At 45.3% G+C, this 27,994-nt stretch overlaps 1 protein-coding gene across 1 annotated transcript; it reads right to left on the bottom strand.

Moving 5' to 3' along the window:
- Positions 1 to 125: 125 nt before the first annotated feature.
- On the bottom strand, positions 126 to 26,615 carry LOC138362904 (mucin-6-like). The gene is made up of 6 exons (XM_069321481.1): positions 26,483 to 26,615; positions 7,834 to 8,713; positions 6,649 to 7,428; positions 3,380 to 3,552; positions 2,647 to 2,847; positions 126 to 421 (listed from the first exon to the last, which is right to left on the bottom strand). The coding sequence occupies exons 1-6, from the start codon at positions 26,613 to 26,615 to the stop codon at positions 126 to 128; spliced, it is 2,463 nt and encodes an 820-aa protein (XP_069177582.1).
- Positions 26,616 to 27,994: the final 1,379 nt, after the last annotated feature.

Below are 27,994 nucleotides of genomic sequence, written 5' to 3'. Positions count from 1 at the left end.
ACCAGATTAACCATCCATGTACTTGTTCTATATTGAAGGTTTTTCTGAAACGATCTCTGTATGCTGTCTTTGTATGACAGTCTGGCGGTGGTTCCAACAAGTTTTGCTGTTATGGTGGCTATCCTTCATTTGATCCTGTTTTCTAATGCTGGTAAGTTGGTTTCCATTCTTAGATTCTTGCTACGCATCCCTATATGTGTTCCCAGCATTGTTCTCAGAGCATCATTTTGAGACACTTCCAGTTTCTCCCACTGGTTATCACTGAGGGATGTAAGAGCATGACCATGATAGTCAGTGAGTGACCTAACTGCTTGAACGTAGTACATTTTGTGTACCGGTAGAGATCCACCATCTCTAAGACTTGTCAGGGAGCGCAAAGCTGAGTTTCTGGCTTTACAACGTTGCCGAAGATATTTAATTTCTTGTGTGAATTGAAAAAAGGTAACCCACTCAATTTCATGTCCTTGTATTGCCAGTCTGATGTCTTGAGTTCTCATTTTAACGACCATTGCTTCTGTTTTATTGCTGTTTATTTTCAATGTTATGCGTTCCGCTTCCCTACTGATAATATCTAGGCATTTTTGTGCATGATTCCTTGCACCTTTGCCATTGATGATGACCACAAAGTCGTCTGCATAGTTAAGCAGTTTGGCTTTTGGTAGCTTGAGCTTCATGAATTGCTCCATGAGACAGTTGAAGAGGAAGGGGCTCAGTATTTCTCCCTGCGGAGTTCCCTTTTCCAGCCTCTTTGAGGTCGATGTTTTTTCTTGGAATTTGACTTTAGCTTCTCGGTTTAGCAGGCTTCCTTTGGCAAAGGTAAGAGCCTGTCCTTTGATTTCCTTATCCACAAGGCAGCACAGTGTAGCTGGAGCACTGGCTAACTCGAAGGCTTTTTCAATGTCAAGAAAAATAAGGAAAGTATTAATAAAAATAAAATAAATAAGGAAAAAAAGGTTTGTCATTGATTTGATCCAGGAGGGAGGTAAGGCATTCTGTGGTTCCAACACCTTTTCTGTAAGCAAACATATTTTGGTGTAGTGGATTGGCTTTCCATTCAGTTCGATTAAGGGCCATTCTTTCTGCAGTTTCGGCCAGACAGCTTGTTAATGAGATGGGTCTTGGATTTCCTGGGTCTTTAGGTTTTGGAATGGGAACAATAATTGCACTGTTCCAAGAGAGTGGTCGGGTTCTTGTAACCCATACTCTGTTGATGAGACTCAAGAAGGCTTCTTCACCCTTTTCTCCTAGCTTGGCTAGCATGTTGTAAGTGATTTTGTCCTCGCCTGGAGCTGTATTTTTTTTTTTCTTTGTAGCACTTCTGAGTTCTTTCAAATTGAATGGTTGGTCTGGTTCGTCAGGTAAGGCTAAAGCATCATCTATTTTTTCCGTCTTGCTGCTTGAAGTCTTTGTTGGTGAGTCAGAGTTGCTTGAGGAAGTTGAGTGGAACTGGCTCTTGAAGCAAATAGATTTGCTAACCTTTCTGCTTCGTGCTCTGGATGAACATGATGTGGCAAAGCAGGAGGCGATTTTCCTTTGGCCTTGTTGATCTGCCTCCAGATGTCGCCCAAGGATGTGTGCTGATTTAGCTTGGAACATCACTCGAGTCATTTTTCTTTTCTAATTTTTGCTGTTTGTTCGTGCCCATGATCTCGAACAGCTCTAAGAAGTCCTAGATTAGCTTCGGTTCTATCTTTTCTAAAATTCTTTCATGCACCATTTACTCTGTTATGTAGCTCCTTGATCCTATCACAGTAATACCAATGGTCCTTGTGTTGTTGGGTAATTGTTTTCCTCTTGGGGATGGCGTGATTTGCTGCTCTATGTATTGCATTTACTAAATCTTTTTCCATTTCTTCGGTGTTGTCAGGAGGAAACTTCGTCCAATCTGCTCTGATAAAGTCCCATCCGGGCTCGGGAGCTCGAGGTCTGGGAGGTAGTTCTATATTAATACTTGTTTTTGTAGCAAAGTGGTCACTGGTCAGTACACGGTCAACTGACTAATGACACAACTCAAATACTGGTGGAAACAAACGTGAGATCCAGCTTTCCCCCACCAGTGTGGGTTGGTTCCCTCGAATTAAGCAGACTGATTTCCGGCACTTCATCCAAAAGGTGTTCAATATGTCTTCCGTTGGCGTCGGTTCTTGGTGAATCAAGTAGTAATTCACTATGAGCGTTGAAGTCGCCAGAGATGATAGTAGGTGTAGTGACTGCTATTTCAAAGATTACTGGGAGATCCATGTCGTGTTCTCCATGGCTCTTGTATACATTGAAGATGGACAGCATTGAGTTCCTCAGAGTGAGATTAACTCCCATAATTTCGACGTTCTCGCCACAGTTGGGCAGGTCTGTGATTGCTGTGGCATTGATATGATTTCTTACTAGAATTGAAATGCCTCTGGTGCCACCTTGTGCCATAGGGCAGTGGAAACCTTGATATCCTGGGATACTGATATTTCTTTCAGTCCTGGTGAGTGTTTCTTGAAGTAGAACAATATCAATGTTGTCCTTGAGAAGCACTGCTCTGAGTGTTTGTGCTTTGTTTTTGAATCCTTGAATATTCCATTGTATAATCTTGAGATTGTCCATTATTCTGTTATAGTGGAATCATTGAGTCCATGGTAGTTTCTACAGTGCTGATTTTACCAACGGCTTGTGTCTTCTTGGCTGGAGTGGAGACTTTATTCTTGGTGGGTGAGGAGACTCTTGGTTGGGTTGTAGAATCTTTGCTACATCCAGCTACTGGGGCATTTGATGATGTAGGGATCATCATTTCTGCTTGGGAGGTCTTGGAGGCAATAGCAGGTATATTCGTTTTGCTGCCCTGATCTATTCTGTTGCTGTTGCCTTGTGGAGTAGTGCTTCTTTGTTTTCTCCAATTATTGGAGGCCCCTGTTCTTGCTCAGACTAGAAAGAATTGGTGTGTTAGTCTGTTGCTGATCTTCATTTATTCGGACTTGCCGAGGAGTGTACCACTGGCTTTTTATCGAGGGTTTGGTCGATTGTGGTCAAGAAGTTGTGACTTTGGGTTGTTGGGTTGATCCAAAAGCTAGTATTCTTTTTACTTATTCTGGATATCGTTTGTTCCAGGCGTGATGTGTATCCCCGCAGTTTGGACATTTTGCTTTCGTTTGTTTACCTTCTTTATGCAGATTCTTGCATATGTCGGTGTTGTGGAGCTCGCTGTATACTCCACATCATTCCGGGCCTCTGCAGCTATCTTTTTAGTAGCCGAAGCGCTGACATCTGTAACATCGCATGGGTTCTGGATTGTACAGCCTTAGACTGAATTGACCATACATCCCAACATTCAGAGTGTTAATGCCAGGTCCTTTTATTGTTAAAAAGACCTGTCTTGTATCTACATTGTTGTGCTTACATCTTTCCGCCGTTGTGACATTTAGGCATTCTGAGAGTCTGTTAGCATAAACTTCAACCGGGAAATGTTGTACTATCGTTTTGGTAATTTTTTCCTCTGGTTTCAGTTCAATTAGGTCTTCCGTATTCCTGAGGTTTGTAATTATATCTGGATTAGCTGTGGATATGTTATATCTGCCTCAAATGTCAGGTTTTGCTCTAAGATCTGATCCTGGATGATCCTTTTCCAGTGCAGCAGTGTAAGCATAAGTGGGACCATCTACTGTTTTTCTGGGTTTGAAGATGTTCCTTGGCATTGGTTTGGGGGCTGCTCTTGAGTTCTGGTTGCCTTCTAAATTGGTTTCTTTGGGTGTTTCTTCGGTTCTTCTTCGTTTGTTTACCTTTCAGTTTCCTACAAGTTGCCACGGTGGTTCGTTGAGGGTTGGGTCATCTTCAGCAATTTTCCTTACTCTTGCTACGAGATCACTGTGTTCTTCTGACGTTAATAATTTCAGAAGGATGGTTAGGAAAGTCATATCCTGGGGGGACTATCCTGGGGGGACATGGTTGCACTGTGCTATAAGAGTAACTGAGGGAGTAACTGTAACTGTGTATTGCTACACTCAGTAGTTGGTTGAGCATGCACAAGGTGCATAAGGGTTAATATAGTCTTGCTTAGGTAAACCGCAGCCAGGATAGCTGGCTGGTTTGGTTTGAGTGAGTGGTTGTGGTTGTGAGTGGTTGGTGAGCGGTGTGATGGTTTCTCACAAGAGGGTGGATGACCTGGCCAGAGCCCACGAGTGGGTTAGGCGGCGGCCGGAGGGACCCCCATGCGCATACATGATATCCCTCCCTCTCCACGGCCTTTTGATATCCCTCCCTCTCCACGGCCTTGTTAGGAGCTTCCACTATAAATAGTTTTTTCCAACTATGCCGATGTCAAGTCACCAATCCTGCCACTTAGGCAGCTTGTTGTTTAGCCATCAGCTTTAGTGCTTTTTAATGATATACTGTGCTCCTCTCCCTTTGTGTACCGTGTCCCATATAAGAAAAACGAAATACAAGAGAATTTTCCATTTTGTGTATGTTATTTTTGTGTTATTATTGTGTTTTATCATTATCATCTTAACTCTTGTGGGTTGTGATGAGATCTGCCATTCATGTGTATTTTAGTTTGTGTTTGATAGGGTATTAGGTATGCTTAGGAGTGCCTTCTCGCCATGCCCTGTGGCTGGGGGGATTGGTGCCCTGAAGCTACATAAACACCCTATACCACCCCTCCCCCCCAAGTGGCAAGGGGAGTTAGGGGACAACAATAGTGTTGAAAAAGAGTTACATCTTTAGGGTAGATATTCTACCGATCCTACTGTTTAGATAGTCCTTTTTATAACCGCTACTGGACCATCGCACATACATAGAAGTAATGGACAATTAGATAGTAGAATTTGGTACTATTGGCTTTATAGATTCTCCAAAAATAAAGCTTAACACGAAACTTATATATTACAATACCTTGTAGAGCACATATATGAATTATATTAGGCTTCACAAAGCCTGTATTAGGCCTAGAAAGGTTAGGCTAGGTTAAGATTTCTTCGCAATATCAGTACCAAAATTTGTTCAGGATTGTCCAAATGTTCAGTAGTACCGATTTCTTAATTTCTAATTGCGTCTCACGTCAGTATATGAACGATGGTCCTCATCGTTACTATAAGTACTACCAGAACAGGAGGCTGGGCTCTCATATCCACAATATATGAGTTGTGTACTGGTTCGTTGTGGTGTGTGGCACCTTCCTTAATGGTGATGGTTTGTGTGGGGATGTGGTGAGGTGCAGGAGATATGATCTTCTGACCTGGCAGTGATGAGTATGTGTGACCTGGGAGTGATGGGGATGTGCTGATCTGGGAGTGATGGGGATGTGCTTTTCTGGGAGTGATGGAGATGTTCTGATCTGGAAGTGATGAAGATGTGCTGAGCTGAGAGTGAAGGGGGAAGTGCTGAGCTGTGAGTGATGAGTATGTGTGACCTGGGAGTGATGGAGATGTGCTGACCTGGGAGTGATGGTGATGTATGACCTGGAAGTGATGGGTATGTGTGACCTGGGAGTGATGGTGATGTGCTGATCTGGGAGTGATGGTGATGTGATGATCTGGGAGTGATGGTGATGTGATGATCTGGGAGTGAAGGTGATGTGCTGATCTGGGAGTGATGGTGATGTGCTGATCTGGGAGTGATGGTGATGTGATGATCTGGGAGAGAAGGTGATGTGCTGACCTGGGAGTAATGGTGATGTGCTGACCTGGGAGTGATGGTGATGTGCTGATCTGGGAGTGATGGTGATGTGATGATCTGGGAGTGATGGGGATGTACTCACCTAGTTGTTCTCACCTAGTTGTGTTTGCGGGGGTTGAGCTCTGGCTCTTTGGTCCCGCCTCTCAACCGTCAATCAACAGGTGTACAGGTTCCTGAGCCTATCGGGCTCTGTCATATCTACATTTGAAACTGAGTATGGAGTCAGCCTCCACCACATCACCCCCTAATGCATTAGGGGGTGATGATCTGGGAGTGACGGGGATGTGCTGATCTGGGAGTGATGGTGATGTGATGATCTGAGAGTGATAGGTATGTGCTGAGCTGAGAGTGATATGAATTTGCAGAGCTGAGAGTGATGAGGAAGTGCTGAGGTGTGAGTGATGGGGATGTGCTGATCTTGGAGTGACGGGGATGTGCTGATCTGGGAGTGATGGGGATGTGCTGATCTTGGAGTGATGGGGAAGTGCTGATCTGGGAGTGAAGGGGAGGTGCTGAGCTGTGAGTGATGGGGATGTGCTGATCTGGGAGTGATGGGGAGGTGCGGATCTGGGAGTGATGGGGAGGTGCTGAGCTGAGAGTGATTGGGATGTGATGAGCTGAGAGTGATAGGGATGTGCTGAGCTGAGAGTGAAGGGGAAGTGCTGAGCAGTGAGTGATGGGGATGTGCTTAGCTGGGAGTGATGGGGGATGTGCTGAACTGAGAGTGATGAGGAAGGGCTGAGCTGTGAGTGATAGGGATGTGCTGATCTGAGAGTGACGGGGATGTGCTAATCTGGGAGTGATGGAGATGTGCTGATCTGGGAGTGATGGGGATGTGCTGATCTGGGAGTGATGGGGGATGTGCTGATCTGGGAGTGATGGGGGATGTGCTGATCTGGGAGTGATGGGGGATGTGCTGATCTGGGAGTGATGGTGATGTGCTGATCTGGGAGTGATGGTGATGTGATGATCTGGGAGTGATGGTGATGTGCTGACCTGGGAGTGATGGTGATGTGCTGATCTGGGAGTGATGGTGATGTGATGATCTGGGAGTGATGGCGATGTGATGATCTGGGAGTGATGGGAATGTGATGATCTGGGAGTGATGGGGGATGTGCTGATCTGGGAGTAATGGGGGATGTGCTGATCTGGGAGTGATGGTGATGTGCTGATCTGGGAGTGATGGTGATGTGATGATCTGGGAGTGATGGCGATGTGATGATCTGGGAGTGATGGGAATGTGATGATCTGGGAGTGATGGGGGATGTGCTGATCTGGGAGTAATGGGGGATGTGCTGATCTGGAAGTGATGGGGATGTGATGATCTGGGAGTGAAGGTGATGTGATGATCTGGGAGTAATAGGGGATGTGCTGATCTGGGAGTGATGGGAATGTGCTGATCTGGGAGTGATGGGGATGTGCTGAGCTGTGAGTGATGGGGATGTGCTGATTTTGGAGTGACGGGGATGTGCTGATCTTGGAGTGAAGGGGAGGTGCTGAGCTGTGAGTGATGGGGATGTGCTGATCTGGGAGTGATGGGGATGTGCTGAGCTGTGAGTGATGGGGATGTGCTGATCTGGGAGTGATGGGGAGGTGCAGAGCTGAGAGTGATGGGGATGTGCTGAGCTGAGAGTGATGGGGAAGTGCTGAGCTGGAAGTGATGGGGATGTGTTGATCTGGGAGTGATGGGGATGTGCAGAGCTAGGAGTGATGGGGATGTGCAGAGCTGAGAGTGATGGGGATGTGCTGATCTGGGAGTTATGGGGAGATGCTGAGCTGAGAGTGATGGGGATGTGCTGAGCTGGGAGTGATGGGGATGTGCTGAGCTGGGAGTGATGGTGATGTGATGATCTGGGAGTGATGGTGATGTGCTGATCTGGGAGTGATGGGGATGTGCTGATCTGGGAGTAATGGGGGATGTGCTGATCTGGGAGTGATGGGGATGTGCTGATCTGGGAGTGATGGTGATGTGCTGATCTGGGAGTAATGGGGGATGTGCTGATCTGGGAGTGATGGGGATGTGCTGATCTGGGAGTGATGGGGGATGTGCTGATCTGGGAGTGATGGGGGATGTGCTGATCTGGGAGTGATGGGGGATGTGCTGATCTGGGAGTGATGGTGATGTGCTGATCTGGGAGTGATGGTGATGTGATGATCTGGGAGTGATGGTGATGTGCTGACGTGGGAGTGATGGTGATGTGCTGATCTGGGAGTGATGGTGATGTGATGATCTGGGAGTGATGGCGATGTGATGATCTGGGAGTGATGGGAATGTGATGATCTGGGAGTGATGGGGGATGTGCTGATCTGGGAGTAATGGGGGATGTGCTGATCTGGGAGTGATGGTGATGTGCTGATCTGGGAGTGATGGTGATGTGATGATCTGGGAGTGATGGCGATGTGATGATCTGGGAGTGATGGGAATGTGATGATCTGGGAGTGATGGGGGATGTGCTGATCTGGGAGTAATGGGGGATGTGCTGATCTGGAAGTGATGGGGATGTGATGATCTGGGAGTGATGGTGATGTGATGATCTGGGAGTAATGGGGGATGTGCTGATCTGGGAGTGATGGGAATGTGCTGATCTGGGAGTGATGGGGATGTGCTGAGCTGTGAGTGATGGGGATGTGCTGATTTTGGAGTGACGGGGATGTGCTGATCTTGGAGTGAAGGGGAGGTGCTGAGCTGTGAGTGATGGGGATGTGCTGATCTGGGAGTGATGGGGATGTGCTGAGCTGTGAGTGATGGGGATGTGCTGATCTGGGAGTGATGGGGAGGTGCAGAGCTGAGAGTGATGGGGATGTGCTGAGCTGAGAGTGATGGGGAAGTGCTGAGCTGGAAGTGATGGGGATGTGTTGATCTGGGTGTGATGGGGATGTGCAGAGCTAGGAGTGATGGGGATGTGCAGAGCTGAGAGTGATGGGGATGTGCTGATCTGGGAGTTATGGGGAGATGCTGAGCTGAGAGTGATGGGGATGTGCTGAGCTGGGAGTGATGGGGATGTGCTGAGCTGGGAGTGATGGTGATGTGATGATCTGGGAGTGATGGTGATGTGCTGATCTGGGAGTGATGGGGATGTGCTGATCTGGGAGTAATGGGGGATGTGCTGATCTGGGAGTGATGGGGATGTGCTGATCTGGGAGTGATGGTGATGTGCTGATCTGGGAGTAATGGGGGATGTGCTGATCTGGGAGTGATGGGGATGTGCTGATCTGGGAGTGATGGTGATGTGCTGATCTGGGAGTGATGGTGATGTGCTGATCTGGGAGTGATGGGGATGTGCTGAGCTGGTAATCAATATGTATATATATATATATATATATATATATATATATATATATATATATATATATATATATATATATATATATATATATATATATATATATATATATATATATGACAATGTCAGACCACGGAGGAAAAATGAAACAGGAAATTTCCTTAAGTACTTTCGTATATTAAATACATCTTCAGAAGGACCTTCTGAAGATGTATTTAATATACGAAAGTACTTAAGGAAATTTCCTGTTTCATTTTTCCTCCGTGGTCTGACATTGTCACATTCTTAATCACGTGTTTATTATCGTGATATACACATATATATATATATATATATATTGTGACGGTAACGCGTTGGTGTTCGGCTGTTTAAGGCTAGGGGTATGGCCTCGTCACATAGTTATAAAAAAAAATAGAAAAACTGGAACTTCGTCTGTGGTAAGGTAAGGAGAAGACACACAAAACACAAGTAAACTTTAACAATGAAATTTTAATTACGTTAAATAAATCAAAACATGAAAATAATGCACAAACAAATTCTTATAATAAAATCAATCAATCAAAATAATAAGAATACTTAAATGACACAATGAAAAGTTACGTTAAGGCAAAATAACAAGAAGTGCAACACAAAGGTAAGTGGGAGGTGCTGGAATATTGGCTTAAAGCCACCACCTCTCTCAGTACACGCTAACGTCTAGCTGGGAGGAGTGCTGGCTACGAAAGCACTGAACATTCTGAGGACTGATGTTGGGGCGACCCCAGACATCAGGTAGTATTGGGGGGGGCGAGGCAGGTGCAGCCAGACCGGCGACCAATCAGCGCAGCCGGCAGCGATCAACATGTAGTTTGGTGATTTGGGTCCGAACAGGTGGCTGGCTGCATACGTTTTTGCTCACCCTGGCAAGCCTTGCTGGTGTTGTTGTCGTTGTTGGACATTTCTTCCATAGTCTTTTTATATAATTGTGAAGACGTAATTATGGAGGGAAGAGCAGGCTCAATCTCTTGAAGGAGATTATCGTCACAACTCTCCCCCGAAGCCTGCGGTTCTGGAAGAAGTACGTCGTTATGTGGTGGAGTAATGGATGGAGTTGCTTCTACTTCATAAACTCTGGAGAGGGCATCGGCTATGGTGTTGTCAGAACCCTTGATATAGCGGATCTCCAGGTTGAAGTCTTGTAAATACAGAGCCCATCGTAGAAGACGCTGGTTGGTGAATTGGGCTTGATGTAGGAAGCGGAGAGGGTTGTGGTCTGAGAAGATGGTGGTAGACCTGGCGCCTTGTAGGTACGGAGCGAAGTGTTGGAGGTTCAGGACGATGGATAGTAGCTCCTTTTCAATAGTGCTGTAGTTCCTCTGGTGTGGTTTCAGTTTGTAGCTGTAGTAGCTGACAGGTAGAACCTCCTCGCCTCGTAGTTGCATCAGGACACCACCAACGCCGGTACCACTGGCGTCGACATGAAGGACGAAAGGCTTGGTGATATCTGGAGAGGCGAGAATGGGGTTAGAACAGAGGAGGAATTTGAGTTGTTCGAAAGCAACGGTTTGCTGCATGGTCCAATTATACCGTTGCTTGGGACTGGTTAATAGAATTAGAGGTGTGGCGACTGTACTGAAATTCCTCACAAACCTACGGTAGTAAGAGGCAAGACCAAGGAAGCGCAGGAGCTGCTTCCTGGTGGTAGGCTGTGGATACTGTAGGATGGCTTGAGTGTGTGAGTCTAACGGAGCTATGCTGCCACTCCCAATAACATGACCCAGATAACGCACTTTACCTTTCGCGAAAGTGGACTTGCCCAGGTTGATGGTGAGGCCGGCTGTCAGGAGCTTGGAGAACAGACGTCGCAGCTGGAGCAGATGTTCACTCCAGGAGTTGGAGGCTACGACGATATCGTCCAGGTAGGCGTATGTGTTATCCAAGCCCTGGATGACACGGTTGACAGCTCTTTGAAAGGTGGCCGGGGCATTACATAGTCCGAAAGGAAGGCGTTCATATCTGAAAAGTCCAAAAGGAGTGATGAAGGCAGATATCTCTTTAGCGCGCTCCGTTAGACACACTTGATAGTACCCCTTAAGCAAGTCCACTTGGGACAAGTACTGGGCACTACCAATGGCATCAAGGATGTCATCTATCCTTGGCAAGGGGTAAGCATCCTTGACAGTGACAGAGTTCAGTTTACGATAGTCGGTGCACAACCGCACCTTACCTTGGGGTTTGGGCACCAAGATACAGGGTGAGGCCCAGGGGGACTCACAAGGTGTAGCCAGTTTATGATCCAAGAGGTATTGCACCTCAGCACGCATGACTTCCTTCTTGCTCGGGTTGATTCGGTAGAAGGGTTGACGAATCGGCCGGGTGTCGGGGAGCAGTTGGATGTCGTGCTGGGTAACATTACACTCTTGGGGATCATCTCTGAACAACTCTTGATGTTCTCTGAAGATCTTGACGAGAGGTGCACTATGATTATCCTGAAAGTATTTGGGAAGATCATTAAGGATTTCGGAATTAGAAAGCGCTGACTCCTTGTCAGTGCTTTCGGGAGGAGAAGCTGGGAAGGTCTCACTGTGGATGTAGGGTTCTGTGAATGTGGAATAATTAGTCAAGACAGTGGGAGGAGTACCATTATATTGCTTCAGGAGGTTGACGTGGCACAGCTGGGTCTTCCGCCGCCTATCTGGAGTCTCTATCACATAATTATTATTATTCCTGCACTCTTTGACGCAGTAGGGTCCTGAAAATCTGTTTTGTAAAGGTGAACCTGGGATAGGGAAATAAGCAAGGACGAAGTCTCCCGGCTTGAATTTTCTTACTTTGCTGGTCTGGTCGTAATGAGTCTTCATTCTCACCTGGGCTTTCAATAGATTATCATGAGCAAAGCGGTGGACTCTCTCTAGAATGTGTTGAAGGTTTTGAAGAAACTGGGGCACATTCTGATGCTCACTGAAGGTGGCATCTCTGAGAGAGTCTTTGAAAGCCTTAAGGGGAGTACGGCACTTACGGCCGTAGAGCATCTCATAAGGAGATACTCCTAGGGACTCATTGGGGAGACTTCTGAAAATACACATTTTTAGGTCAATCTGCTTATCCCAATCCTTTGAGGTTTCACTACAAAACTTTTTCAAGAGTGCTTTGATGGTCTGATGACTACGTTCAAGAGAACCCTGTGAAGCAGGATGATAGGGGCTGGACAATACCTGTTTGATGTTGAACTCCTCCAGTGTCCTTTTGAAGAGATCACTGGTGAAGTTGGTGCCACAGTCACTTTGAATCTCCCTGGGAAATCCGTATTGAGTGAAGATCTTCAGTAGATGTTTGATAACCGTAGCAGCCGTGATGTTCTTCACTGGAACTGCTATGGGAAATCTGGTGGTAGGACACAGGATGGTTAGGATGTAGGCGTTACCTGAACTGGTCCGAGGTAAAGGACCAACACAGTCTATTATGAGTCTGTGGAAAGGTTCCGCAGGCACCTGTATGGGAATCAGTGGTGCTCTGGGAATGGAGACGTTCGGTTTGCCTGCCATCTGACATGTATGACACTGTTTTACGTACTGTTTGACGTTGTTTACCATACCTGGCCAGTAGTAGTCTTGACGAATCCCATGGTAAGTCTTGTTGAAGCCGTAGTGGGAGAATGCTCCGTGGGCCAGGTGTAGAATAGTGGGCCGCAGGCTGGTGGGAATCACAAGTTGTTCGGTGTTGGCCCAATCGTCCTCCTCCTTCAGTTTACTGGGTCTATATCTGCGGTAGAGCAAGTCGTTCTCTAGGAAGAACCCAGGAATACTGTCGGGTTGAGTCTCAGCCTGGAAAAACAATGGTGTTAAAGTAAGATCTTCCCTCTGCAACTTACGGAACTCCAACTTGGTCAGATGCGGGGGTAGTTTCTGAGGGTCTTGAGGGACAGCGGTAGCAGTAGAGTCAGCTGGCTGTGGACGTGCGGCTTGTGCACGGGTGGTCACGAGAACCGGAGGAGAAACTTCACTCTCTTGAACCTCTGCTGGAACATACTCAAGAATAGGGTTACTTGGCACAGAGTTACACACCTGGGGTTTGTCCATGACGATCAGGTTGGTCGGTTGCAGGTCTTCTGCCAAGTCGTTGCCTAGGAGAAGTTGCACTCCAGGCATGGGAAAAGGCTTTTCCCTGACGGCGACTTGGACTTCCCCGTTCACGTAGGGACAATCCAGGTGGACTCTGGCGAGAGGGTATGGAGTGGTAGCAGTGAGGTCAGTGATGAAGACTGTTTCCCCGGTGTAGACTATGTTGGGCACAGCCGACTTCAAGATGATCGATTGTAGAGCCGCTGTGTCCCTCAAGATCTTCAATTTGAAACGTCCCTCCGGATTTGAACCGTTGGCAGAGACAGTTCCAGTATACAGGTGGTTACTGAAAAGAGAAAGATCATTAACATCAACACCAACATTCATCACAGGCTTACCGGACTTAGGAGGAGTTGGTTTGGGTCGTTGTTGGTCAGTGGTTCCCTTGTATTGAGACTTACCACACTTGTCTATGGTATGTCCATAGAGTCTACAATACTTGCAGTACAGTTGTGAACCAGCTTGATCGGGGCTCACCTTCTCGTAACTGTACCACGACTTCTTACTGGAGGATGGTTCAGGTGTCAGCCGGTGGATGAGGCTGTAAGTGTCAGCCGACTTAGCACACTTCAGGTAGTCGGTTTCTTCTTTATCTGCTAAGTAGAGGCGGACAGGAGGCGGCACACGTCTCAAGAATTCTTCAACAAGCATCAGGTTGACGAGTTCTGTAAAAGTAGAGACATGTGCTGCTTCCAGCCATTTCATGAAATACCTCCGTTTCGTGTTAGCAAACTCGAGGAAGGTAGTGGTACTTGCCTTCAGGTGGTCACGGAATTTCCTTCTATAACTTTCAGTAGAGAGGAGGTAGGCGTCCAACACTGCTTGTTTCAGAGTGTAGTAGTCATTCTCAGACGCCAAAGTACTGAGTGTGACTGCAGCTCTACCTGTAAGATGGACTCTGAGAAGTGTTGCCCATTGGTCGACAGGCCAACTGAGTTGATTAGCAAGGGTTTCAAAGGTGGTAAAGAACACATCAACTTCTGCTTCTACAAAGGATGGCATTAACTTACTTGCATGTGATATATTAAAACTGACGGGAAGATTGGCAGTAGCTTGTTGGCGTTGAGTGAAGTGTGAAGTTTCCAAGGCGATTTCACGTTGACGACACTCTAGAGCCAGAGTTGCTTGTTGCTTGTCATGTTCGCGTTGTATTTCCAACTCGCGTTGTTTGGTTTCAAGCTGTAAGCGTTCCCGCTCCTGGAGTGTTTCAAGCTGTACTCGTTCCCGCTCCTGGAGTAGTGCAACCTCACGTTCCTGGAGGGCGAGTCCGCGTTCTTGTTCTTCTCTTCGTATGGCAGCAGCTCGTTCTTGTTGTTCGAGGGCTTCCCTTTGCTGCTCACGTTCAATCTTGGCCAGCTCTAGTTTGAGTTTCAGCGTTGCCAAATCAGTTTTATCTGCAATATAGTAAGTTTCATGAGTTTCAGAGTCTATCTTACCTTGCTCTAAATAGTAATCCAGCAACAGGTTGTGTAGGTCATTTTTGTTGGCTTGGTAGGGAACTTCTAGTTGATACTCATGTGCAAGAGTTTGTAGTTCAGTCCTCTTGGCACGACTTAAAGTCCCTATTTCACCTGCTGGATTTGCACGGAAAGTTTGGAGACGAAACATGGTGAAATTAGCAAATAAAGGTACACGAATATTCAATAATGAAATGTCAGAAACAGGACAACGTGGCAACTGGTACCTATCCTGTGTGATCTTTAACAATTAACGTTAAGTAAAAAGATGTTAAATGATTAAATTAAATCAAGGGCGCAGGAAATCTTGTACCCGGTACTCATGTAAGAGAATAAGGGCAAGAAAATCCTACTAACAAATGAAACAAAGTTTCGAAAACAAATGAAACAGTTAAATGCTTCAAAAGTAAAATTGGTAGTCCAAGGATGTAGGCATACCTTGCCAAGTCTCTATAGGACATAAAGCAAGTTTTTCCTACTGAATTTAATATGATACTTACAGAATTAGCGAACTTTTGTGCTCTGAAAAAATAAGCTAATTCCCTACCGTTGTATGTATCATCATCTCTGACTGACGTGTAGGGGTGCGAGGTGTCAACTGGTGACGAGAACTGCTGCTGAGGTCCCAATTCAGCAACTAAAGTTCGAGCTAGAGGAACTATGGCCCTCTTTATCCTCCTACAGTCAGATTGCAGAAGATTGGGTACTCTTGACCCGGGGCAGACCACAGTACCAGGGTACCAATATGATGATCTGTCAGAATGAGAAATATTCAAGGGACATAGATGGTAAATACGAGTAATAACATGGAGGGAGAGATGACCAATTAAGAGTATGACTGAGGCCTACAGTCACCACGTAATCCAAAGTTGTCTCACCTTCACTATATGTTACTCTCGTAATGCACAATACACCGCACCTTATAAAAAATGAAATTGAATGAAAAATAGTAAAGCTACGTTAACAAAGTTAAATACGCTTACCATAAATTACCACTTGGCACCAGTACCTGAGTGAAGCTCCTAGGACAGGCCCCCATATAACTTGTGACGGTAACGCGTTGGTGTTCGGCTGTTTAAGGCTAGGGGTATGGCCTCGTCACATAGTTATAAAAAAAAATAGAAAAACTGGAACTTCGTCTGTGGTAAGGTAAGGAGAAGACACACAAAACACAAGTAAACTTTAACAATGAAATTTTAATTACGTTAAATAAATCAAAACATGAAAATAATGCACAAACAAATTCTTATAATAAAATCAATCAATCAAAATAATAAGAATACTTAAATGACACAATGAAAAGTTACGTTAAGGCAAAATAACAAGAAGTGCAACACAAAGGTAAGTGGGAGGTGCTGGAATATTGGCTTAAAGCCACCACCTCTCTCAGTACACGCTAACGTCTAGCTGGGAGGAGTGCTGGCTACGAAAGCACTGAACATTCTGAGGACTGATGTTGGGGCGACCCCAGACATCAGGTAGTATTGGGGGGGGCGAGGCAGGTGCAGCCAGACCGGCGACCAATCAGCGCAGCCGGCAGCGATCAACATGTAGTTTGGTGATTTGGGTCCGAACAGGTGGCTGGCTGCATACGTTTTTGCTCACCCTGGCAAGCCTTGCTGGTGTTGTTGTCGTTGTTGGACATTTCTTCCATAGTCTTTTTATATAATTGTGAAGACGTAATTATGGAGGGAAGAGCAGGCTCAATCTCTTGAAGGAGATTATCGTCACAATATATATATATATATATATATATATATATATATATATATATATATATATATATATATATATATATATATATATATATATATATATATATATATATATATATATATAAGAAGATTGTTATGTTGTTTGATAAGTTTTCTGATTATCTCACCCAACTTTACACTGTGGATGCTAGGTGAGAGGGGATAGTTACTGCGATTTGTGATTGTTAATAATAATAATAATGAATTTCATTCATTATTAATAACAGTGTTAGTAAAATAAATGATGATTTTCAATGATTTGGGAAGCACGTTGCATTAAAAAATAATTGGGATTAAAAAAAAAATTACACGAGACGGTACATAAAATCTTGTAATGTGTATATTAAAATGTAGGAAAATTTTTTATCCAAGTAATCCTTCCGATGATTATAGCTGTAACGAGGGTAAAATTAATATAAATTATGAGATTAATGTTTTAGGCCATGTTCAAGATAGATCCTACGATGGGGAAGAGCAGGTAATTTGGGGACATTGTGGATCCTCCAGCAGTACTTAGTGATTGTGAACGTGGAGATAATTACGCTTGTTAGTGGGAAAGTGTAGTTGATTGTCAAGCGAAAGTACACACACGCAAACACATTCTCTCTCTCTCTCTCTCTCTCTCTCTCTCTCTCTCTCTCTCTGTCTCTCTCTCTCTCTCTCTCTCTGTATCTCTTGCTCACACACATACACACACGTGTGAGGCATTCATAGGGTCCTCGCGGCTGAGTGGACTGCGCTCTGGGTCGTAGTTCAATGGTTCCGGGTTCGATCACAGGCAAAGGCAGAAACAAACCGGCAGAGATTCTTTCATCCCGATACACCTGTTCATCAAGCAGTAAATAGGTCCCTGGGAGTTAGACAGCTGTTACGGGCTAGTTCCTGGGAATAAGTGTGTTCTCAGGTAAAGAGAAAGAATCTAAGAGGCATGAGTTACGAAGAAATGCAGCGTGAACTGCACCTCACGTCGCTGACAGAAGAGCTTGAGGAGACATGATCACCACGTACCAAATTCCCAGGGGAATTGACAGGGTAGACAACGATGAATTATTTAACAAGAAAGAAGGTGAGAGAAACTTTATGCCCATTTGTCTCCGCCTCCACCGGGCATCGAACCCGGAATCTCACTACGAATCCAAAGCGCTGTCCACTCAGCTGTCAGGTGCCCTGACGCCTTACAGCAGAAATTAGAAACAACATTAGAAATAACTTTTGCAGTGTCAGAGTAGTTAACAAATAGAATACACTAGGAAGTGACGTATTGGAGGCTGACTCTATACACAGTTTCAAATGTAGATATGATAGAGCTTGAAAAGCTCAGGAATCTGCACACCAGTAGACTGACAGTTGAGAGGCGGGACCAAAGAATTAAAGCTTAATCCCCGCAAACACAATTAGGTGAGTACAAGTGAGTGAGTACACACACACACACACACACACAAACATACACACATACCTAAGCAACAGGAGTTACAGTGAGGGGTGAGACCTCATATTGGCGTGACGTCACCAGTGGAGTCCCACAGGACTGTACTTGGTCCTATCCTGTTTCTGATATACGTAAATGATCTCCCGGAAGGTGTAGACTCATTCTTCTCAATGTTTGCTGACGAAGCCAAAATTATGAGAAGGATTAAAACAGAGGAAGACTGCTTGAGGCTTAAAGAAGACCTAGACAAACTGAAGGAATGGTCGAACAAATGGTTGTTTAACTCAAGTTAAATGTAATGTAATGAAGATTACATTACATTTATAGATTGAGTTTATAAATGATTTATAGATTATAGATTACATTATAGATTGAGTTTAACCCAAGCAAATGTAATGTAATGAAGATTGGTGCAGGGAGCAGGATGCCAGGTACAGGGTATCCTTTGAGAGATGAAATTCTTTAAGAGTCAGAGAGAGAAAGACCTGGAGGTTGATATCACGTCAGACCTGTCCCCTGCAGCCCATATCAAGAGGATAACATCAGCGGCATATGCCAGGTTTGCCCACATAAGAACGGCCATTAGAAACTTGTGTAAGGAATCATTCAGAACTTTGTATACCACATATGTCGGGTCAATCCTGGAGTATGCAGCCCCACCATGGAGTCCATATCTAGTCAAGCATTAGACTAAACTGGAGAAGATTCAAAGGTTTGCCACCAGACTAGAACGCTAGCAGAGAGGTATGAGCTACGAGGTGAGACTATGGGAATTAAACCTCACCCCGCTTGAAGACTGAAGAGTTAGAGGAACATGATCAGCACATACAATATTCTCAAAGGAATTGATAGGGTAGATAAGGACATGTTATTTAACACAAGGGGCACACGCACTATGTGACACAGGTGGAAACTGAGTGCCCAAATGAGCCACAGAGATATTAGAAAGAACGTTTTTAGTGACTCCATACAAAGTTTCATGTGTAAATATGATAGAACCCCATAGGCTCAGGAACCTGCACACCAGTTGATTGACAGTTGAGAGGCGGGAGCAAAGATCCAAAGCTTAACCCCCGCAAGCACAAATAGGTGAGTACAAATAGGTGACATAGACACACACACACATTATAGGGCCTCCTTGCGGATGAATGGACAGCGCATGGGGGTCGTAGTACCAATGGCCCTGGATCGATTCCCGGCGGAAGCTGAAACAAATTGCAGAGTTTCTTTAACCCTGATTGACCTGTTCACCTATCAGTAAACTGGTACCTGGGGGTTAGACAGCTGCTACAGCCAGTTTCCTGGGGGGGGGGGGGTGTGTGTACTCACCTAATTGTGCTTGCGGGGGATGAGTTATGGATTTTGGTCCCGGCTCTCAACTGTCAATCAACTGGTGTACAGATTCCTGAGTCTACTGGGCTTATCATATCTACATTTGAAACTGTGTATGGAGTCAGCCTCCACCAAATCACTTCCTAATACATTCCATTTGTTAACTACTCTAACACTGGAAAAAAATTATAATGTCTCTGTGGCTCATCTGGGTACTAAGTTTCCACTTGTGGCCCCTTATCCGTGTTCCACCAGTGCTAAATAGTTTGTCTTTGTTCACCCTGTCAATTTCTCAGTCCTCCCTGATAATTTTGTAGGTAGTTATCATGTCTCCCCTTACTCTACTGCCTTCCTGGGACGTGAGGTTTAGCTCCCATAGCCATATCTCGTAGCACATACCACCCTCTTCTGGGACTAGTCTGGTGGCGTACCTCATATATAATAGTAGATATAATAGAAGAAAAATAGATTGTTTAGAAAGCCGGGTCCAAGACCTAATAGCTCGATTATGCAGACTCAAATAGTAAATACGCTCACACACACACACACACACACACACACACACACACACACACACACACACACACACACACACACACACACACACACACACACACACACACACACATTAGAGGCCTCGTAGCCTGGTGGATAGCGCGCAGGACTCGTAATTCTGTGGCGCGGGTTCGATTCCCGCACGAGGCAGAAACAAATGGGCAAAGTTTCTTTCACCCTAAGTGCCCCTGTTACCTAGCAGTAAACAGGTACCTGGGAGTTAGTCAGCTGTCACGGGCTGCTTCCTGGGGTGTGTGTGTGTGTGGTGTGGAAAAAGAAAAAAAAAATAAAGTAGTTAGTAAACAGTTGATTGACAGTTGAGAGGCGGGCCGAAAGAGCAAAGCTCAACCCCCGCAAAAACACAACTAGTAAACACAACTAGTAAACACACACACTCACACACACACATACACACACACACACACACACACACACACACACACAAACACACACACAAACTGGAACTAGACTAAACTGGAAAAGGTTCAAAGGTTTGCCACCAGACTAGTACCCGAGCTGAGAGGTATGAGCTACGAGGAGAGATTACGGGAATTAAACCTCACTTCGTTGGAAGACAGAAGAGCTAGGGGGGACATGATCACCACATTCAAGATTCCCAAGGGAATCGACAGGGTTGATAAAGACAGGCTATTTAACACAAGGGGTACACGCACTAGGGGACACAGGTGGAAACTGAGTCACAGAGATATTAGAAAGAACTTTTTTAGTGTCAGAGTGGTTGATAAATGGAATGCATTAGGAAGTGATGTGGTGGAGGCTGTCTCCATAGACAGTTTCAAGTGTAGATATGATAGAGCCCAATAGGTTCAGGAATCTGTACACCTGTTGATTGACGGTTGAGAGGCGGGACGAAAGAGCCAGAGCTCAACCCCCGCAAGCACAACTAGGTGAGTACAACTAGGTGAGTACACACACACACACAAGGGGCCTGGTAGCCTGGTGGATAGCGCGCAGGACTCGTAATTCTGTGGCGCGGGTTCGATTCCCACACCAGGCAGAAACAAATGGTCAAAGTTTCTTTCACCCTGAATGCCCCTGTTACCTATCAGTAAATAAGTACTTGGGAGTTAGTCAGCTGTCACGGGCTGCTTCCTGGTGTGTGTGTGTGTGTGTGTGTGTGTGTGTGTGTGTGTGTGTGTGTGTGTGTGTGTGTGTGTGTGTGTGTGTGTGTGTGTGTGTGTGGTGGGGAAAAAAAGTAGTTAGTAAACAGTTAATTGACAGTTGAGAGGCGGGCCCAAAGAGCAAAGCTCATCCTCCGCAAACACAAATAGGTGAAAACAACTAGGTGAAAACAGACCTCACGGAATAGTAACAGAACGAGGGGACATGGGTGGAAGCTGGAAACTCAGATGAGTCACAGAGATGTTAGGAAGTTTTCTTTTAGCGTGAGAGTAGTGAAAAATGGGATGCACTTAAGGAGCAGGTGGGGTGGAAGCAAACACTATTCATAATTTCAAAACTAGATATGATAGGGAAATGTGACAGGAGTCATTGATGTAAACAACCGATGGGTGGAAAATCGGGATCCAAGAGTCAATGCTCGATCCTGCAAACACAAATAGGTGAGTACACACACACACACACACACACACACATACACACACACACACACACACACACACACACACACACACACACACACACACACACACACAACATAGATGGGATCACAAGCAAGACAAGTGAACTAAGGGAAAAAGCACAGGAAGTTAACCCAGATGTGATTGGACTCACTGAAACAAAACTCTCTGGAATCATAACGAATGCCGTGTTTCCCCAGGAGTACACAGTAATAAGGAAAGAGAGGGAAGGTAGGGGAGGAGGCAGAGTGGCCCTACTCATGAGAAAGGAATGGATTTTTAAGGAGATGGCTATCCCGGGCTGTGAGGAGTTCAGAGACTACATAGCAGGCACCATGACAATGGGAGGACCAAGAATAGTAGTAGCAGTAATATACAACCCTCCACCAAATGACAGGAGACCCAGTCAAGAGTATGAAAACAACAACATGGCAGTTAACACTATAATTGAGTGGGCAGCCCCTGCTGCCTGTAGAAATAGATCCCACCTGCTCATCATGAGCGACTTCAATCACGGAAGGATTGACTGGGAGAACAAGGAACCGTATGGAGGCGAGGATACGTGGAGAGCCAAACTATTGGAGGTGGTGACAAGAAACTTTTTAATCCAGCATGTCGGAGAACCCACAAGGATGAGAGGCAATGATGAACCAGCGAGACTCGACCTAGTCTTCACTCTGAACGACTCCGACATAAGAAAAATCGGTTTTGAGGACCCAGTAGGAATGAGCGACCACAGTGTACTGGTGTTTGAGTACTTGATTGAAGAAGGGTTATTGAACTCGAGGAGGGATACCGAAACCAAAAGGTTAACATACCGAAAGGGAAACTATGAGGGGATAAGAAAATTCCTAACAGATATAGCATTGGAAACAGAGCTCAGGGGAAAGACGTCCCAAGATATGATGGATTACATCACACAGAAGTGCAATGACGCAGCAAACAAGTTTGTCCCAGTCCAAAAGGAAAACAGTGAAATGAAGATGAGAAACCCATGGTTTAATCAGAGATGTAGGCTAGCTAAGCAGCAAAGTAAAAGGGCATGGAGAAACTATAGGAATAACAGGACACTGGAGAGCAGAGAAAGATATCAGAATGCCAGGAATGAATATGTCAGGATGAGAAGAGAGGCAGAAAGACAATACGAAAATGACATCGCAAGCAAGGCAAAGACTCAGCCTAAATTGTTGCATAGCCACATCAGGAGAAAAACAACAGTAAAGAAACAGGTTATGAAATTAAGGATAGGGGCGGAAGGATTCACTACAAATGACAAGGAAGTGTGTGAGGAATTGAATAAGAAATTCCCGGAGGTCTTCACCTTAGAGCAAAGAGAAATTCCAGAGGTAAGTGTGGGAATAGCTAACCAGGAACCACTGGAAGAGTTTTAGATTACAAGCGGGGAAGTAAGGAAGTGTTTACTAGAGTTGGATGTGACAAAGGCTATAGGCCCAGATGGAATCTCCCCTTGGGTTCTAAAGGAAGAAGCAGGAGAACTGTGCCTACCACTCTCCATAGTGTATAACAAATCACTGGCAACAGGGGAACTGCCAGATATTTGGAAAGCAGCTAACGTAGTTCCGATATACAAGAAAGGGGATAGACAGGAGGCACTGAACTACAGGCCTGTGTCCCTAACCTGCATACCATGCAAGCTGATGGAGAAGATTGTGCGAAAAAAAACTAGTGGAGCATCTGGAGCGAAGGAACTTTGTAACACAGCATCAACATGGTTTCAGGGATGGCAGGCCCTGCCTCACAGGGTTACTTGAATTCTACGACCAGGCAACAAAAATAAGGCAAGAAAGAGAAGGGAAGGCAGACTGCATATTTTTGGATTGTCAGAAAGCCTTTGATACAGTGCCACACAAGAGGCAAGTGCGAAAGTTGGAGACGCAGGCTGGAGTGAAAGGGAAGGTACTCCGGTGGATAGAGGAGTACCTAAGCAACAGGAGACAACGAGTCTGTGTGAGGGGTGAGGTCTCAGATTGGCGAGACGTTACAAGTGGAGTCCCGCAGGGGTCAGTCCTTGGACCTATTCTGTTTCTGGTATATGTAAATGATCTCCCAGAGGGTATAGATTCGTTCCTCTCAATGTTTGCCGACGATGCAAAAATTATGAGGAGGACTGAAACAGAGGATGATAGTAGGAGGCTACAAGATGACCTAGATAGACTGAGTGAATGGTCCAACAAATGGCTGTTGAAGTTCAACCCAAGTAAATGCAAAGTAATGAAAGGAGGCAGTGGAAACAGGAGGCCAGACACAGGATACAGAATAGGAGATGAAGTACTTAATGAAACAGACAGAGAGAAAGATCTAGGAGTTGATATCACACCAAACCTGTCTCCTGAAGCCCACATAAAGAGAATAACGTCTGCGGTATATGCGAGGCTGGCTAACATCAGAACGGCGTTCAGGAACCTGTGTAAGGAATCATTCAGAATCTTGTACACAACATATGTAAGACCAATCCTGGAGTATGCGGCCCCAGCATGGAGCCCGTACCTTGTCAAGCACAAGACGAAGCTGGAAAAAGTCTAAAGGTATGCTACTAGACTAGTCCCAGAACTAAGAGGCATGAGTTATGAGGAAAGGCTGCGGGAAATGCACCTTACGACACTGGAAGACAGAAGAGTAAGGGGGGACATGATCACAACCTACAAAATCCTCAGGGGAATCGACCGGGTAAACAAGAATGAACTATTCAACACTGGAGGGACGCGAACAAGGGGACACAGGTGGAAGCTGAGTACCTAAATGAGCCACAGAGACATTAGAAAGATCTTTTTCAGTGTCAGGGTAGTTAGTAAATGGAATGCACTAGGAAGTGATGTGGTGGAGGCTGACTCCATACGCAGTTTCAAATGTAGATATGACAGAGCCCAGTAGGCTCAGGAATCTGTACACCAGTTGAGAGGCGGGACCAAAGAGCCAGAACTCAACCCTAGGTAAATACAACTAGGTGAGTAAACATTCACACAAACACAACAGATGTTGTGCCACTTAATAAGCAATATTAGCCAAGTTTCGGAGCCAGTGAAGGTTAATCATACCGAAATGAGTTACATTTACGCCTTTATGTAAATTCATCATATTCCTGATTGTTGGGAATGATTGTGCATGATGAATGGTTTCATTTCCTGCTGCTAAGGGAAAATAGAACGAAACTATTTAACACAATGAACTAATTGGAAGACTTTTGGAATATTTTTTCCATAACCAAAGGATATCTTGGCTACCCGATCACCTAATGAAGGAATATTTCTTTCACTTAGATCTTCTGAAGTTAGAAGTCGGGTTTAATGTGTCAGCTTTGTTCCAGTTATTTACTTCTCGGACCCATCGTTATCGTGAGCATTTAGGGTCCGGTTTGACATCTCCGATGATCCAAGTGAATGATGTATTACTGCGCACACTAATGAATAATTGCATATATTTCTATGAAAAATATCTGTTTTCATTTATTTTTTTCAAAATATTTTCGTAGGTATAGTGGCGGGCTTTTCCAAAAATCGTCGTGGGGGTCTGAATGTGACCCCGACACGCTGTTCTCGTTTGAATTCTGGTGACACCGACCATCCTATGTTCATCCCACACCCCAGACCACTCTCTGTGTGAATTTGAGTGAAACTTTGCCCAAGTCTCAGGCGTCAAACTTGGGACTGACACACAGACAAACATTACTGACACAACAGGATGTCTACTAAATCAAGTCCATGTATATAAACCCACATTAGTAATGGAGTTAATTCCTTCATTGCCCCAATATATTTTCATACTAATATCACGCTAGTGTGAGTTCCTTCGGTACTTGAAGCTGGAGCGTCATTGGTGAGAGAACTCTACTGTCTATACCAGAGTGCGTGGGGGGGGGGATGTGTAACACCTGGACTGTTTACATATAGGTCAGGTATATACATAGCTATATACACATATAGGTTATATACAAAACCGCATGTGTATAATGTGGCTATAGTAGAGGTCTCCAGACGTCCTGTGGATTATTTTGATTTCCAGATTGTATAACTCTTGCCATGAGAGTCGCGGCGTTTGAGTCACAACGTCCAGGGTTCGAGCCCACTTATTGCTCCATCTGATTTTCACAGTACCAATATTAATATTACTACCAACATTGCTGTTACCACCGGAGCCACGCCAGGTACTCATGGTACTCCTGGTACTCAAGGTACTCAAGATACTCAAGGTACTCATGGTACTCAAGGTACTCAAGGTACTCATGGTACTCATGGTACTCATGGTACTCAAGGTACTCAAGGTACTCAAGGTACTCATGGTACTCAAGGTACTCAAGGTACTCAAGACACTCATGGTACTCATGGTACTCAAGGTACTCAAGGTACTCAAGGTACTCATGGTACTCAAGGTACTCAAGGTACTCAAGACACTCATGGTACTCAAGGTACTCAAGACACTCATGGTACTCATGGTACTCAAGGTACTCAAGGTACTCAAGGTACTCATGGTACTCAAGGTACTCGTGGAACTCAAGGTACTCAAGGCACTCATGGTACTCAAGGTACTCAAGGTACTCAAGATACTCAAGGTACTCAAGGTACTCAAGGTACTCATGGTACTCATGGTACTCAAGGTACTCAAGGTACTCATGGTACTCATGGTACTCAAGGTACTCAAGGTACTCAAGGTACTCATGGTACTCATGGTACTCAAGGTACTCAAGGTACTCATGGTACTCATGGTACTCAAGGTACTCAAGGTACTCAAGGTACTCAAGGTACTCAAGGTACTCATGGTACTCATGGTACTCAAGGTACTCAAGGTACTCATGGTACTCATGGTACTCAAGGTACTCAAGGTACTCATGGTACTCATGGTACTCAAGGTACTCAAGGTACTCAAGGTACTCATGGTACTCAAGGTACTCAAGGTACTCATGGTACTCATGGTACTCAAGGTACTCATGGTACTCAAGGTACTCATGGTACTCATGGCACTCAAAGTACTCAAGGTACTCAAGGTACTCGTGGAACTCAAGGTACTCAAGGTACTCATGGTACTCAAGGTACTCAAGGGTAGCCAAGCATGACTCCAGAAACCTCTGAGGGAAAGTCAACCATCGATACTAACATATTTGACTTTAACAAATAACTCATCTTTGGCTCTTTTTCGTGATGATAAATGACAATTACGTTATCACAGCATGTATAACAGATGTGTTGGTGGGGAACATGCTGCAACGAGCCAAACACAAATGATAGAAAGCCACAAACACTGAGAAACGAAGACAAATCAGTAGAGAACATTAAGATGCAACTTAAAAATGACTGGTTACTCACCCCAGTCTTCTTCCTCGGCCGCTAGTGTGAGGCCTCGGCCCGGGCTGGTGGGCACAGAGGTAACGGCCAGCACGGCCATACACGTCCACACCACGCCCCAGTCCTGCCCTCGGCCGCTCCGGCCCCACCACATGTCTGGGCCACCTGGCGGGTCGAGCGCTGGCCGACACCATGCAACCTTCTCTCAGCTGGAACACTCTCTTATCCAGCTCTTCTCTCGCCTGCTCCTCTTCATCGGGTTTCTCTCCTTTCTAGTTTTCTCCTTCTCTTCCTCTTCTTTTGTTTCTCTCTCTTCCACTTCTTCACGCAGAAGTAGCGTCACTTTTTTGTGATTTTTGGTAAGTTTCATCTCTCTTACTTTCGTGTTTGGCTTTATTGTTTACCTTCCCCTCTTTAAATTCCGGTTCTTTATAGGGCAATGTTTCTGTTGTGCCTGTCGTGAGTGTTTGTCGTAAGCTTCGTAAAGTATATATGTAGCTGAGATTGTGGTGTGTGTGTGTGTGTGGTGTGTGTGTGTGTGTGTGTGTGTGTGTGTGTGTGTGTGTGTGTGTGTGTGTGTGTGTGTGTGTGTGTGTGTGTGTGTGTGTGCGCGCGCGCGAGCGCGCGCACGCGAGGGGACGCCAGAGGGTAGAAATGACCCGTCAGAGCACACCCCACAGCGAGGATGTGGCTCCCCTGATACCACTTCCTATGTTTTCCTAATGCACTCTTTCTCTCTCTCCCTCTCGTGTTGGGGCCTCGCAGCATCCAGATCCTCCTCCCTATCTCTATTGCACTCTCACATCAACTCTCTTTTCAAATTATTTCATAACTATCGCCTTTATTCTTTTCCATTTTAAGAGCCCTTATGGAGAAGGTAAATTCTCCAAAGAAGGTATAGCCAGTTTTACGGTCAGGGTGTCAAAGTGTTCATCTCTAGACTGGTAATATATATGCAGATCTCCTCACCATAACGCCTCCATCATATTCCAGGAGCCAACTTGACAGCAAACCTTGTCTCAGAACACAAGAGCACTACACTGTGGTTCATCTCATGGACACATCCTGTTCCTGTGAGAAGATCCGTAGAAGTGATGAGGGTTCGAACCTATGCAGAGGGTGTTCCTACACACATTTTTTCATTTACGCAATCACGTTAGTCTGATAACTTTGTGTGTCGTGGTTCGTGTGTCGTCTGCTTGACTGTGGTGACGGTGAAGGGCAGGATGTCGGGTTTCCTTTGTGGCAACGATCTGTGGGGAAAGAAAACAAATATTAGAGAATATAAACAATAAATTGCAAGCACCCACATCACACCTCTATGTTGCACATCCTCGTATAATTAAGCGGTTGTTACTGCTCAGGGTACGATGTAATCTGTTACTTAGTTCACCAAGCTGGTTTGTCAATTATGCCTTTGGGAGTAACGCTGCGGCTATCTGTACAGTGCTTCCACACAGCCCATTATCCCTGTTGCATGGAAAAAATAGTCACAGATGGAGAGAGAGAGAGAGAGAGAGAGAGAGAGAGAGA

This window comes from Procambarus clarkii, chromosome 9, assembly GCF_040958095.1.
Source record: "Procambarus clarkii isolate CNS0578487 chromosome 9, FALCON_Pclarkii_2.0, whole genome shotgun sequence".
Taxonomy (NCBI): domain Eukaryota; kingdom Metazoa; phylum Arthropoda; class Malacostraca; order Decapoda; family Cambaridae; genus Procambarus; species Procambarus clarkii.
The sequence above is the reverse complement of the archived record's forward strand: the minus strand, read 5'-3'. Positions and strand labels throughout refer to the sequence as shown.